This window comes from Papio anubis, chromosome 12, assembly GCF_008728515.1.
Source record: "Papio anubis isolate 15944 chromosome 12, Panubis1.0, whole genome shotgun sequence".
Lineage (NCBI taxonomy): Eukaryota > Metazoa > Chordata > Mammalia > Primates > Cercopithecidae > Papio > Papio anubis.
In genome coordinates this window covers 122,987,890-123,000,567 of record NC_044987.1, presented here as the reverse complement: position 1 = coordinate 123,000,567, position 12,678 = coordinate 122,987,890, and the positions used below count along the sequence as shown (strand labels likewise).

The window sequence follows — 12,678 nt, the reverse complement described above, 5'->3', positions numbered from 1 at the left end:
CTGTAGAGGCTGCAGTAAGTCAAGATCATGCCACTGCACTCCAGTCTGGGTGACAGAGTGAGACTGTCTCAAAAACAAAAGATGCAAACATTAACCATAAGACAGGTGGAGTGTCTATACTACTATCAGAAAAAAATATATATATATTTTTGAGACAGAGTCTCACTCTGTCACCCAGGCTGGAGTGCAGTGGAACAATCTCGGCTCACTGCAACCTCCGCCTCCCAGGTTCAAGCAATCCTCCTGCCTCAGCCCCCCTAGTAGCTGGGATTACACGCATGCACCACCATGCCCAGCTAATTTTTGTATTTTTAGTAGAGATGGGGTCTTACCATGTTGGCCAAGCTGGTCTCAAACTTCTAACAGGCGATCCACCTGCCTCAGCCTCCGAAAGTGCTGGGATGACAGGCGTGAGCCACCGTGCCCAGCCAGAAAAAATAAATTTTAATATAAAAACTTCTATTGGCTGGTGTAGTGCCTCATGCCTATAATCCTAGCACTTCGGGAGGCTGAGATGGGAGGATTGGCTGAGGCCAGGAGATGGAGACCAGGCTGGTCAACATAGCAAGACCTCATCTCTGTAAGAAAAAAAAAAATAAAGAAATAAAAAATAAAAAACTTACTGAGACAAAGAAGGATGTTTTATAATGATGAAAGAGCTAATTCATCAGGAAGACATGATAATTATAAATTAAACATATATGCACCTAACAACAGAGTCCCAAAATAAATGAAGCAAAAACAGGCAAAATTGCAGATAAAAACAGATAATTCAGCCGGGCGTGGTGGCTCACGCCTGTAATCCCAGGACTTTGAAAGGAGGCTGAGGCAGGTGGATCTTGAGGTCAGAAGATCGAGACCATCCTGGCTAACACAGTGAAACCCCGTCTCTACTAAAAATACAATGAATTAGCCAGACATGGTGGTGGGCGCCTGCAGTCCCAGCTACTCGGGAGGCTGAGGCAGGAGAATGGCGTGAACTCGGGAGGTGGAGGTTGCAGGGAGCCGAGATCGCACCACTGCACTCTAGCCTGGGCGACAGAGCAAGACTCTGTCAGAAAAAAAAAAACCCAGCTAATTCAACAGTAATAGCTGACAAGTTCAACACTTCACTCTATATAAGGGGTAGAACAAGTAGAGAAAATCAGCAAGAATATGAAAGAGTTGGACAATACTATTAACCAACCTAACTGATATCTAACACTCCGCCCAACAGAGCAGAATATATAAGCAACATTCTCCATAAGACCATAAGCTAGGCCCTAACACAAATCTCAATAAATTTAAAGGTACTGAAAAATACTAAGTATGTTCTTGAACCACAATGTAATTAAAGTAAAAATTAATTATAAAGGTACATTTAAGAAATCCACAAATATTTGAAATTAGTATCCTTCTATTTCTTTTTTAGATCTACTCCTGAACCCAGCACTCACTTCCAAATAACTCACAGGTCACAGAAAAAAATCACACGGTAAATATTTTCAACTGAATAAAATATTCGAACTGAATAAAAATCAAACACAGGCCAGGTGCCGTGGCTCACACTCGTAATCCCAGCAATTTGGGAGGCTGAGGCAGGCAGATCACTTGAGGCCAGAAGTTTGAGACCAGCCTGGGCAACATGGTAAAACCCTGTTTCTACTGAAAACATAAAAATTACCCAAGGGTGGAGGTGTAAGCCTGTAATCCAGCTACTCGGGAGGTTGAGGTAGGAGAATCACTTGAACCCAGGAGGCGGAGGTTGCAGTGAGCCGAGATTGTGCCACTGCACTCCAGCATGGTCTACAGAGCAAAACTGTCTCAAAAAGAAAACAGAGAAGGAGGGCAGAAGGGCATACTTCCCAGCTGATTTGAAGGCCAGTGTTGCTCTGACACCAAAATGAGACAAAGACATAGCAGGACAAAATATAGACCAGCATCTCTCATAAATATGAGGAAAAAAAACAAACACCAAAAAGATTAGTAAAGCTGCTGGGCACAGCAGCTCATGCCTCTCAATCCCAGCACTTTGGGAGGCCAAGGTGGGCGGATCACCTGAGGTCAGGAGTTTGAGACCAGCCCGGGCCAACATGGTGAAACCCTGTCCGTCTCTATTAAAAATACAGAAATTAGCTGGGTGTGGTAGTGGCTGCAGTCCCAGCTGTGGAGAGGCTGAGGCAAGAGGATCGCTTGAACCCAGGAGGCAGAGGTTGCAGTGAGCCGAGATCGCACCACTGCACTCCAGCCTGGGCAACAGAGTGAGATTCTGTCTCAAAAAAAAAAAAAACAATTGGAGTGACTAAACGCTCCCAAGTACTCTGATTATGGTAGAAAAAGTTATACAATCCCGAACTACCATTTCTAGCCTACAAAAGTTCTCTTGAATTTTTGTGGAGCAGAGGGCTGAGTAACAGAAACAGAGGAACCATGGACAGTCTCTCTTGTGTGGCTCTGCAGGGGTGTGGACAGCTGGGAAGCACTGACCAGCAACCCTCAGGGTTTCTGGCCACCACTTGTAGGGCCTCCCATGAGAGCACTACCTGGCATGGCTCATGTGAGCCTCCTGCAGGGTCTTCACGGAGCCAAGCAGCAGCCCCGGATTCCCAGAGGGAGGGACAGGGAGGGGAGTCAGGCGAGGTCCAAGGCACCAGGAGCACACGGGGAGGGAGGGCCACCCAGGGGTCTTTGCAGCGAGGGAAGAGGCAGGGGCACTGAGCGTGGTGTGGGTGAGGCCTACCTTGCGCTGGCAGAAGGTGGAGCAGTAGTTGACCTTGTGGCAGCCCGTACACTCATTCATAGCCTCCCGGCCGCAGTTAACGCAGGACTGCTGCAAGAAGGACACAAGAGGCTGGTCAGTGACGTGGCTGCGGAGAGCCCCTGAGACACTGGGGACAGAGGCAGGTGCAGGCGGGAGGCCCTGAGGTCTGCCCACTGGACTCCTGACTCCGCCTCTGCCCCAGTGCTGCTCAGAACATCCTCGTCACCTCCAGAATCAGCTCTTTCCTAGCCTCAGTGCAGTTTGCCCCCTACATTCATTCACTGGAAGATCAGCATGGCCCGGGAGCAGTGGCTCACACCTGTAATCCCAGGACTTTGGGCGGCCGAGGCAGATGGATCACCTGAGGTCAGGAGTTCAGCACAGCCAACATTGTGAAATCTCGTCTCTACTAAAAACACAAAAATTAGCTGGGTGTGGTGGTGGCCACCTGTAATCCCAGCTACTTGGGAGGCTGAGGTGGGAGAATCACTTGCACCCGGGAGGCAGAGGTTTCAGGGAGCTGAGATCGCACTACTGTACTCCAGCCTGGGCAACAGAGTGAGACTCCCATCTCAAAAAAAAAAAAAAAAAAAGGAAAATCAGGGCCGGACGTGGTGGCTCACGCCCGTAATCCTAGCAGTTTGGGAGGCTGAGGTAGGCAGATCACGAGGTCAGGAGATCGAGACCATCCTGGCTAACACGGTGAAACCCGGAGACTGCCGCACTGCACTCCAGCCTGGGTGACAGAGCGAGACACCGTCTCAAAAAAAAAAAAAAAAAGGGAAATCAGCATGGAAATCTTTCTCCAAACTCCAAAGAGCTTCACTCCAGCCAGGCCAGCACAGAAAATCAAACTCAGGAGTCCACCACTCCCAACACTCCTGAGCAGGTAGCCTGGGTGGCGCCAGCCTGGGTGCACCGTGGCAGGCGTGTGTCCCAAACTGCCGCGGCGGCACCACAGCCGACATCCCCACCCCCCACCCGAGCCGGCTTCTGTGGTGGATTGAAAAGATGACATGGGGCTGGGCGCGGTGGGCGGTGGCTCACGCCTGTAATCCCAGCACTCTGGGAGGCTGAGGCAGGCAAATCACGAGACCAGGAGATCGAGACCATCCTGGCTAACACGGTGAAACCCCGTCTCTACTAAAAATACAAAAAATAATCCGGGCGAGGTGGCGGGCGTCTGTAGTCCCAGCTACTCGGGAGGCTGAGGCAGGAGAATCCCTTGAACCCAGGAGGCAGAGCTTGCAGTGAGCTGAGATCCGGCCACTGCACTCCAGCCTGGGCGACAGAGCGGGACTCCATCTCAAAAAAAAAAAGAAAAAAGAAAGATGACACCAGAGGTTTGTGTACTTTCTCCTGGAATTACATTACTGCAGCTTTTCCTTCTAATCAGCGCATAGATCAACATGCTGTCAATGATTAACGTTTGTGGCATGACTAAGGTGCTTGACGGTTGTGAGTTCCGCCGTCAATGTCAATGCTCTCGGAGACGGAGAAGGCCACCGGGCCTAGGAGAGGCCTCGGCGCCGGGACCCGCACGCCCGGTACGCGCCCAGATCATCCGCAGGCACTGCGGGAGAGGCCGTGGCCAGTGGGTGAGTGGCAGCGTCTGCAAGCAGCTCCGGAAACGACCCCAGCGCGGCCTCGCGGTTCCTGCGCGCGCAGCCCGGCTCTGAGGCTCTGTTCTGATGCTTGCCTCCCTTCTTCGCAAACGTGATCTTTAGCATTTTTCCAGTTGTAAGACATTCAGAGCTCCAACATTCACTCACTTCAGAAAACAGGAGGCGTTTTGGTACTAATTTAGGTTGTCCCCTGCCTCTACTTTATTTATTTATTTATTTATTTTTTATTTTTTTGAGATGGAGTCTCACTCTGTTGCCAGCCTGGGGTGCAGTGGCACGATCTTGGCTCACTGCAACCTCCGCCTCCTGGGTTCAAGTGATTCTCCTGCCTCAACCTCCTGAGTAGCTGGGACTACAGGCACCTGCCACCACATCTGACTATTTTTTTTTTTTTTTTTTTTTTTAGTAGAGACAAGGTTTCACCATGTTGGCCAGGATGGTCTTGATCTCTTGACCTCATGATCCACCTGCCTCGGCCTCCCAAAGTGCTGGGATTACAAGCTTGAGTCACTGCGCCCAGCCTTTTATTTATTTATTTATTTATTTATTTATTTATTTATTTTTGAGATGGGAGTCTCATTCTGTTGCCCAGGTTGGAGTGCAGTGGCGCGATCTTGGCTCACTGCAACCTCCGCCTCCTGGGTTCAAGCGATCCTTGTGCCTCAGCCTCCCCACAGCTGGGACTACAGGCACGCACCACCACGCCCAGCTAATATTTTTGTATTTTTAGTACACGTGGGATTTCACCATATTGGTCAGGCTGGTCTCAAACTCCTGACCTCAAATGATCCAGCTGAGTCGGCCTCCCAAAGTGCTGGGATTACAGGCATGAGCTACCACACCTGGCCTGTGCCTCTACTTTAAATGACAAAATATTTCTTGAAAAGTCTGTAACCACACAGAAGTTTCTCGAAGAAGAACACAGCCTCTGTAGCTTTATTAACATCCTGGGCTGCTCTGTGGATGGCCGGGTCCAGCCCCTCAGAGACCTGGGTCAGGTGGGGTGGGAGGCTGGCGGGAGCGTGGTCGGCGTGCCCCCACGCTGAGAAGGGCACGAGGCTCCGCGTCCAGCAGTCCCTGTGCACCACACACCAGGACGTCCTGTACTTGCCCCCCAGCATAGTTCCTGGAGGACAGCACCCCTGAACTGAACGGAAAGCCTGTCCTGTTGCCTCGCGGGCACCTCTTTGGCCTCAGCTGGGACTTTCAACCGCTTGGCCCTTTCGCAGTACGCCCTTTGCACAACCTTTTTTTTAAAAAAAAAAAAAACAAAAAAATAACTTTTTAGGAAGGTTAGAAGGAGTTTTGGGGTCTGAATTAGAGTCAGAGGCAGTAGCATGAACTCATGTTCTCTTCACAGATACAGAAACGGCTGCGGAGACGTTCATACGAGGGTGACACAGGTGACACCCTCGTCCCTGCTCTGCAGCTGACGGCCTCCAAGCGACAACATGCCAGCAGCACCGGACCCACCTGGCACCCAGGCCTCACTCTCTAAGACTCTCCAGTAAAAGGATCTGGGCTCCTTGGAGAAGGGGCTGGTTCCCGGGCCAGGGCAGGGAATGCAGGAGGAGCCTAGAGCACCCTACAGTGCCAGAAGTCAGGACGTGGCCCAAAATGAAAAATCTGTTGATGGGGGTGCGTCAGGGGACCCAGGAGCTGACTGCAGGAGCTCCCCAGGGCCAAGGACAGATAGTGTGAATCACAAAAAAGGTAGTATTGTATTCTAGCTCAGAGTTTAAAACATATATAAAATGAGCCCATCCTGATACAAACAAATGATCAAATAAATAAATACAAGTCCAAGCTCTTCCGGTCCTCCCCTGTCTAGGAGGAGCCCCCGGCCGTGGACTTGCCCCCTGACTAAATGTGCAAGGGGAGAAGCAGCCCTGTTACCAAGGAGACAGCCGCAGACACCCTGACTCTGGTGAGGAAGGTCAGAGCTGTCTGTAATGTCACTTGGATGTCAGAGACGCCCCAGTGGTGTAAGACAGGCGGCGGCACTCCTCCCTGAAACCTGTCATCCACCCCCACCAGAAAGCACAAGACAAGCCTGGGTTGGGGCACCTGGACAAAACTGCCTGGCCAGACCCCTCAGAACTGCAGGGCACGGAAGACAAGGAAAGACTGAGAGACCGTCACAGGCCTGAGGGTGCTGGGTAAATGGCACACGGGAGGCCATCTCCCACACGTGGCAGCGGGGACAAGGTGCTGGAGCAGAAACAGGATGTTGATAGTGAAATTCAAAGTCTGGAGTTCACAGTGACACCCAGTGCTGGATTCTGAGCTACAACAGCCACGCCCTGTGGACTCAGAAGTTACAGAAAGGAGGCTGCGGAGTGGCAGAAGGGATCCTCTGTGCTCACTCTGCAACTTTTCTGTAAACCTAAAATTATCCCGAAATACGTTTATTTTTAAAAATAACCATTCATTGGCCGGGCACAGTGGCTCACGCCTGTAATTTCAGCACTTTGGGAGGCCGAGGAGGGCGGATCATAAGGTCAGGAGTTCGAAACCAGCCTGGCCAACATGGTGAAACCCCATCTGTACTAAAAATACAAACATTAGCTGGGCGTGGCGGCGGGCACCTGTAGTCCCAGCTACTCGGGAGGCTGAGGCAGAAGAATTGCCTGAATCCGGGAGGCAGAGGTTACAGTGAGCCGAGATCACACCATTGCACTCCAGTCTGCACGACAGAGCGAGACTGTCTCAAAAAATAAAAATAAAATAAAAAAATACCCATTCATTACTGTGGAAGAGGTGAGTTGCGTTGCAGAAGGTTAGGACAAGACACCGCGTTTCTGCTGCCAAGGACATTGATGAGTCCATTCTGTACTTTCAGGAAACCGTCAGGAAATCACAGGACTGTGGACGGCACAGAGGGCAGAAGTGCCCAGGCCTGCCCGGACACCCCGAGAAGCGCATGCTGCCGAGCAGTGGCACTGCCACTGGCATTCAGAGTTCTCTGGGCTGCGGGCGGGCAGAAGAGGAGACTGCAGCAGAGCACCCTCAGCACAGACTGCGAAGGGGTTTCCGGGCTGGCCTTCCTTGCTGCAGGGGCCCCCACCTGCACATCACACAATGGGAACACACCTCTGGCAACACAATAGCTGGTGTACTTTGGTCCAGGTGGAAAAAAAGCCTTGTGAATCACATATGCTGGTTTCATTATAATTGATTTTTAAATTAGACAAATTACAGATAACAAAGCCACTCCTTCAGAACAGCCAACCAAGAGTAAGACCATAAGATCACATATAAAATGCCTATTAATTTTTTTTTTTTTTTTTTTTTTTTTTGAGACGGAGTCTCGCTCTGTCGCCCAGGCTGGAGTGCAGTGGCCAGATCTTGGCTCACTGAAAGCTCCGCCTCCCAGGTTCACGCCATTCTCCTGCCTCCACCTCCCGAATAGCTGGGACTACAGACGCCCGCCACCTCGCCCGGCTAGTTTTTTGTATTTTTAGTAGAGATGGGGTTTCACCGTGTTAGCCAGGATGGTCTCCATCTCCTGACCTCGTGATCCGCTCGCCTCGACCTCCCAAAATGCTGGGATTACAGGTGTGAGCCACCGCTGCCTGCCAATGCCTATTAATTTTTTAACCATCAAAGAATAAGCTAATAATGTATTCATTATTCTTTCTGCAAATAAAGCTAAGTCTAACTTGAAAACCTAGATACTGGCCAGGCATTGTGGCTATACCTGTAATCCCAGCACTTTGGGAGGCTGAGGCGGGAGCATCGCTTGAGCCCAAGAGTTTAAGGCCAGCATGGGTGACATGGCAAAACCCTGTCTATATATATATAAAAAAATTAGCAGGCCGGGCGCGGTGGCTCAAGCCTGTAATCCCAGCACTTTGGGAGGCCGAGACGGGCAGATCACGAGGTCAGGAGATCAAGACCGTCCTGGCTAACACAGTGAAACCTCGTCTCTACTAAAAAAAAAAAAAATACAAAAAACTAGCTGGGCGAGGTGGCGGGCGCCTGTAGTGCCAGCTACTTGGGAGGCTGAGGCAGGAGAATGGCGTGAACCCGGGAGGCGGAGCTTGCAGTGAGCTGAGATCTGGCCACTGCACTTCAGCCTGGGCGACAGAGCGAGACTCCGTCTCAACAACAACAACAAAAAAAAATTAGCTGGGCATGGTGGCATGCACCTCTCAGTTACTAGAGAGGCTGAGGTGGGAGGATCGCTTGAGCCTAGGACGTGGAGGTTGCAGTGAGCTGAGGTCGCACCACTGCACTCCAGCCTGGGTGACAGAGGGAGAACATGTCTGGAACGATACAAAATAATAATAATAAAAAAGAAAACCTAGACACACCCAGGATGGAGTTGAGGCTGTGGTTGGAGGCGGCCTGGTGGAGTGTGTATCTCACGGGGAGTGCTTTCTTTATGACTTATTCTCAGAGGATGTGAACGCTGCCAGGAGCCTCGTTGGAGCCGACTCCATGTCACCATCACTCCTGAACTGACTGTGGCCACAGGGGCCTCCGCTTGCTTCAGGAGCCAGGTGACTGGAGGGCGACTTGGCCTTGGGGTTCAGAGCCGCTGGGAGAACCCTGAGTACCCTTTGCAGATCCACTCCTGGGTCTCGTCCCAGAGGCTCCTTTCCCGGCACTGCGGTGAGTTCAGGTGAAGCAGCCGCCTCGTTCCATAGGCCTGGCCCCTCTGGAGAGACACAGGGGAGAGTGAGCAGGAAGCCGGTGGTGGACGGGGCTTCAGGAGAACCTGCTGGACCCTGAAGCTGTGAACTGGACGCTGGGGAGCCCCAGCGTCACCCTGCATGGAGGCTGAAATACAAAGCCCCCGACACAGGGCAGGCAGGGCCAGGCGGGGCTCAGATAGAAGGGGCCCGGGGGCTGCTGCTGCGCACCCTTGAGGTCTGCCCCCAGGACCACTGTGGCTTCACCGACGCCCACCATGGGGCAGAGGGCTCCCCATGACTGTGTCCCGTGAGGGTGCAGCAGCTCAGCTTAAAAGTAAGAGAAATGTAAATTAGACTGGATTACTCTCCCTTGAGGAAGCAACAGAAATAAGAGAAAACCCTCATAAAATCAAGCAGATTTAGCTGAAAGCTGAGCCGCACGCGTAAGGAGATCAAAGGATTAGTCTAATAGCATCTTTTTGAGCTGGGACAGAGTTTGCCGTTTCTATGAAATGACCATGATACAGATCTCTGAGGAAGCATCGGGCAAAATCAAATTTACAACCTGCCCCACCCCTGCCCCCGAAAGCCCACACACCTCATCCCGCTGGTCAGGCTGGGTCCCGCTGGTCAGGCTGGGTCCTGCTGAGGTGGGAATGCGCAGCCACCTCTGTGCTTTTCCCAGCCTGCCCCACCAGTGCCGCTTCACCCTGTCCTGGGCACCTGGCCGCCCCTCCCGTCTCACCACACCCCCAGCTCCCTCGGGAGACTCTGAGGCTGCGTTTCTGGGGGCTTCCACACTGCCGGCCGTGCTCCGAAGAGTTCCCTGGGGACGTGGGGATGGCGGGCTGCTCCCGAGTATCCCAAAGACACCAGCAACCCTCGCTCACTCGGCCACGGCGGGACACAGGTCCGGCTTTGGAATCTGCCCTCTGATGCAGAACAGCTGACTGAGCTGCCTTGGGTCTGGCCAGGCTGATCTGGCTCATGTGAATGTTAGGCTGACACTAGAGAACAAGGCAGGCAAAGCCCTCATTTACAAAACCCCCATGCCTGGACTTCAGGGAAATGTCACCGAAACACAAGCCCCTTTCGGCGCTGCCTGTGGCACCGGCGGCCTTACAGTGTCGGGAGAGGCCCGCGGGGAAGCGGCTGCTCTGGGTCTGGCTCCACCCTTCCAGATCCCCAGGCACGGAGGCACCATCCGGGCACAGCACAGACCTATTTCTGAGCTCCCTAGGAGTCAATGACATTGTTATTTACTGTCCAACTTACATATTCTTCTCCCTTTCATACACTTCTGTGCTGTGCTATATTTAACACTTTAAAAGGAAGTTAGGGAGACTGAAGAAAGCCTGAGAGAGAGCTACTAGAAACAGGGATAGGCTGGAGGAATGGGGTTTGGGCTCAGGGCAGCATGGCCAACAACAAGTTGGGGCCACGGCCGTGAGTCCAAGACCCTGCAGCCACTCGGCTGGCTTCCACTGGACACTGTGCCCTTGACGGCCAAGGGCATCTGCTCTTCTGCCTTGCTGAATCTCTGCAGAGCTCATTACATGCACACGAATGCAGATTTCCCATGGTTAAAACTGGCAACAATCCCCTTAATGGCTTCAGCTGGGCTACATTTGATTTTTTTTTTTTTTTAATTCCAGCTAAAAGGCCGGGTACGGAGGCTCATGCCTGTAATCCCAGCACTTTGGGAGGCCAAGGCAGGCGGATCACCTGAGGTCAGGGGTTCAACACTAGCCTGGCCAACACGGTGAAACCCCACGTCTACTAAAAATACAAAAATTAGCCAGGCGTGGTGGCAAGTGCCTGTAACCCCAGCTACTTAGGAGGCTGAGGCAGAAGAATCGCTTGAACCTGGGAGGCACAGGTTGCAGTGAGCTGAGATTGTGCCATCACACTCCAGCCTGAGCAACGAGAGCGAAATTCCGTCTCAAAAAAAAAACCATTCCAGATAAAATGTTGAAGTGGCAGCGTCAGGCCTGCCCTCCCCACTGCTGGAGGCACGGGAGCTCTGTGATGGGTGCTCATGAGTGAGGCTTCCTCATCCCCACACGTGGACCTTTCCATTCAGAGACAGTGCCGTCCACCTGTCAAACCCTGACTTTCCAGCACAAATTACAAATAACTATTTAGTGGCACAAAACAAGCTTGTCCAACCCATGGCCCGTGGGCTGCATGCAGCCCAGGATGGCTTTGCATGAGTCCCAACACAAATTCATAAACTTTCTTAAAACGTTATGGGCTGGGCACGGTGGCTCATGCCTGTAATCCCAGCACTTTGAGACGCCAAGGTGGGTGGATGACGAGGTCAGGTGTTCAAGACCAGCCTGGCCAACAAGGCAAAACCCTGTCTCTACTAAGAAAAATAAAAAAACTAGCCGGGCGCAGTGGTGCGTACCTGTAATGCCAGCTACTCGAGAGGCTGAGGCAAGAGAATCACTTGAACCCGGGAGGCAGAGGTTGTGTGTGGTGAGTTGAGATCACATCACCGCACTCCAGCCTGGGCAACAGAGCAAGACTCCGTCTCACAAAAAGAAAAAACAAAAAAAAGATGAGATTTTTAATGTGTGGCCCAAGACAATTCCTCTTCTTCCAGTGTGGCCCAGGGAAGAGAAAAGATTGGACACCCCAGCGTAAAGCCTTCCTCCCATTCTGCAGTGGCCACGAAAACTCACTTTCATCCTACTGTTGGGGGAACCATTCGGTCCTTCCTACAGGGCAGGAGGAGGCCAACACGCAACCACCTTCCTCCCCTCGCCGACTTCCAACTCCCGTCCGTCCCAGTCCGCACCCCCAGGCTCCCGGAAGCTGCTGTGTGCTGCTGTCGCCGCCGGCTGAAGGGACACAGGCTGAAGAGACACAGAAGTCCTTGTAGGATGGACCTCCCCTCCGAGCTCTCGTAAGATGCCTGTGGGGCTGATCTCAACGGAATCTCCGCGTCTGATTCAGAGCCATCATCTCACCAGACCCCAGCAGCCTTGCTCCGGCCTGGGTGCTGTAGCCATCATGTCAGCACAATGGTCCAAGTGACCATCACCTTTGCTAGAATGGCTGCATGCACACGGCATGCGCACGGGCAACCACGTCTGCAAGAGCCCGTGACTGTTCACCAGGTGAGCCCTCAGCAGGGCAGCAGGGCTGTCAGCAGGAGAGCAGGGGGGTCAGCAGGGCAGCAGAGGGGTCAGCAGGGCAGCAGACAGGTCAGCAGGCAGCAGAGCGACCGGTCAGCAGGAGAGCAGGGGTGTCAGCAGGGCAGCAGAGGGGTCAGTAGGCAGCAGAGGGGTCAGTAGGCAGCAGAGGGGTCAGCAGGACAGCAGGGGGCAGCGGCACCATGAAATTCTCTTCCAGTCAAGTGAGCCTGCCGCACTCCCAGAGGGCACGATGCCCGTTCCCAGCCTCCCTGAGCACAACCGCCGTCCTAATGCTCTGAAAGGGATGATATCTTGTTTTTCATTACTGGCCTGGGGGCCAAGAGCAGGGGCTCATGCCTAGAGTCCCAGACTCTGGGAAGCTGACTGGGCGAATTTCTTGAGACCAGGTGTTCAGGACCAGCCTGGGCAACATAGCGAGATCCTGTCTCTATAAAAAACACAAAACTTAGCTGGGCATGGTGGCTTACGTCTGTAATCCCAGCACTTTGGGAGGCCAAGGAGGGTGGATC

The 12,678-nt window shown here is 52.6% G+C and overlaps 1 protein-coding gene across 1 annotated transcript in view; it reads right to left on the bottom strand.

Moving 5' to 3' along the window:
• DEAF1 (DEAF1 transcription factor) overlaps positions 1 to 12,678 on the bottom strand; it is a 49,784-nt gene that overhangs the window by 8,861 nt on the left and 28,245 nt on the right. Inside the window, exon 11 of the mRNA XM_003909336.5 lies at positions 2,720 to 2,809. Within this exon, the coding sequence (XP_003909385.3) occupies positions 2,720 to 2,809 (90 nt within the window). The remainder of the gene's footprint in view (positions 1 to 2,719; positions 2,810 to 12,678) is intronic.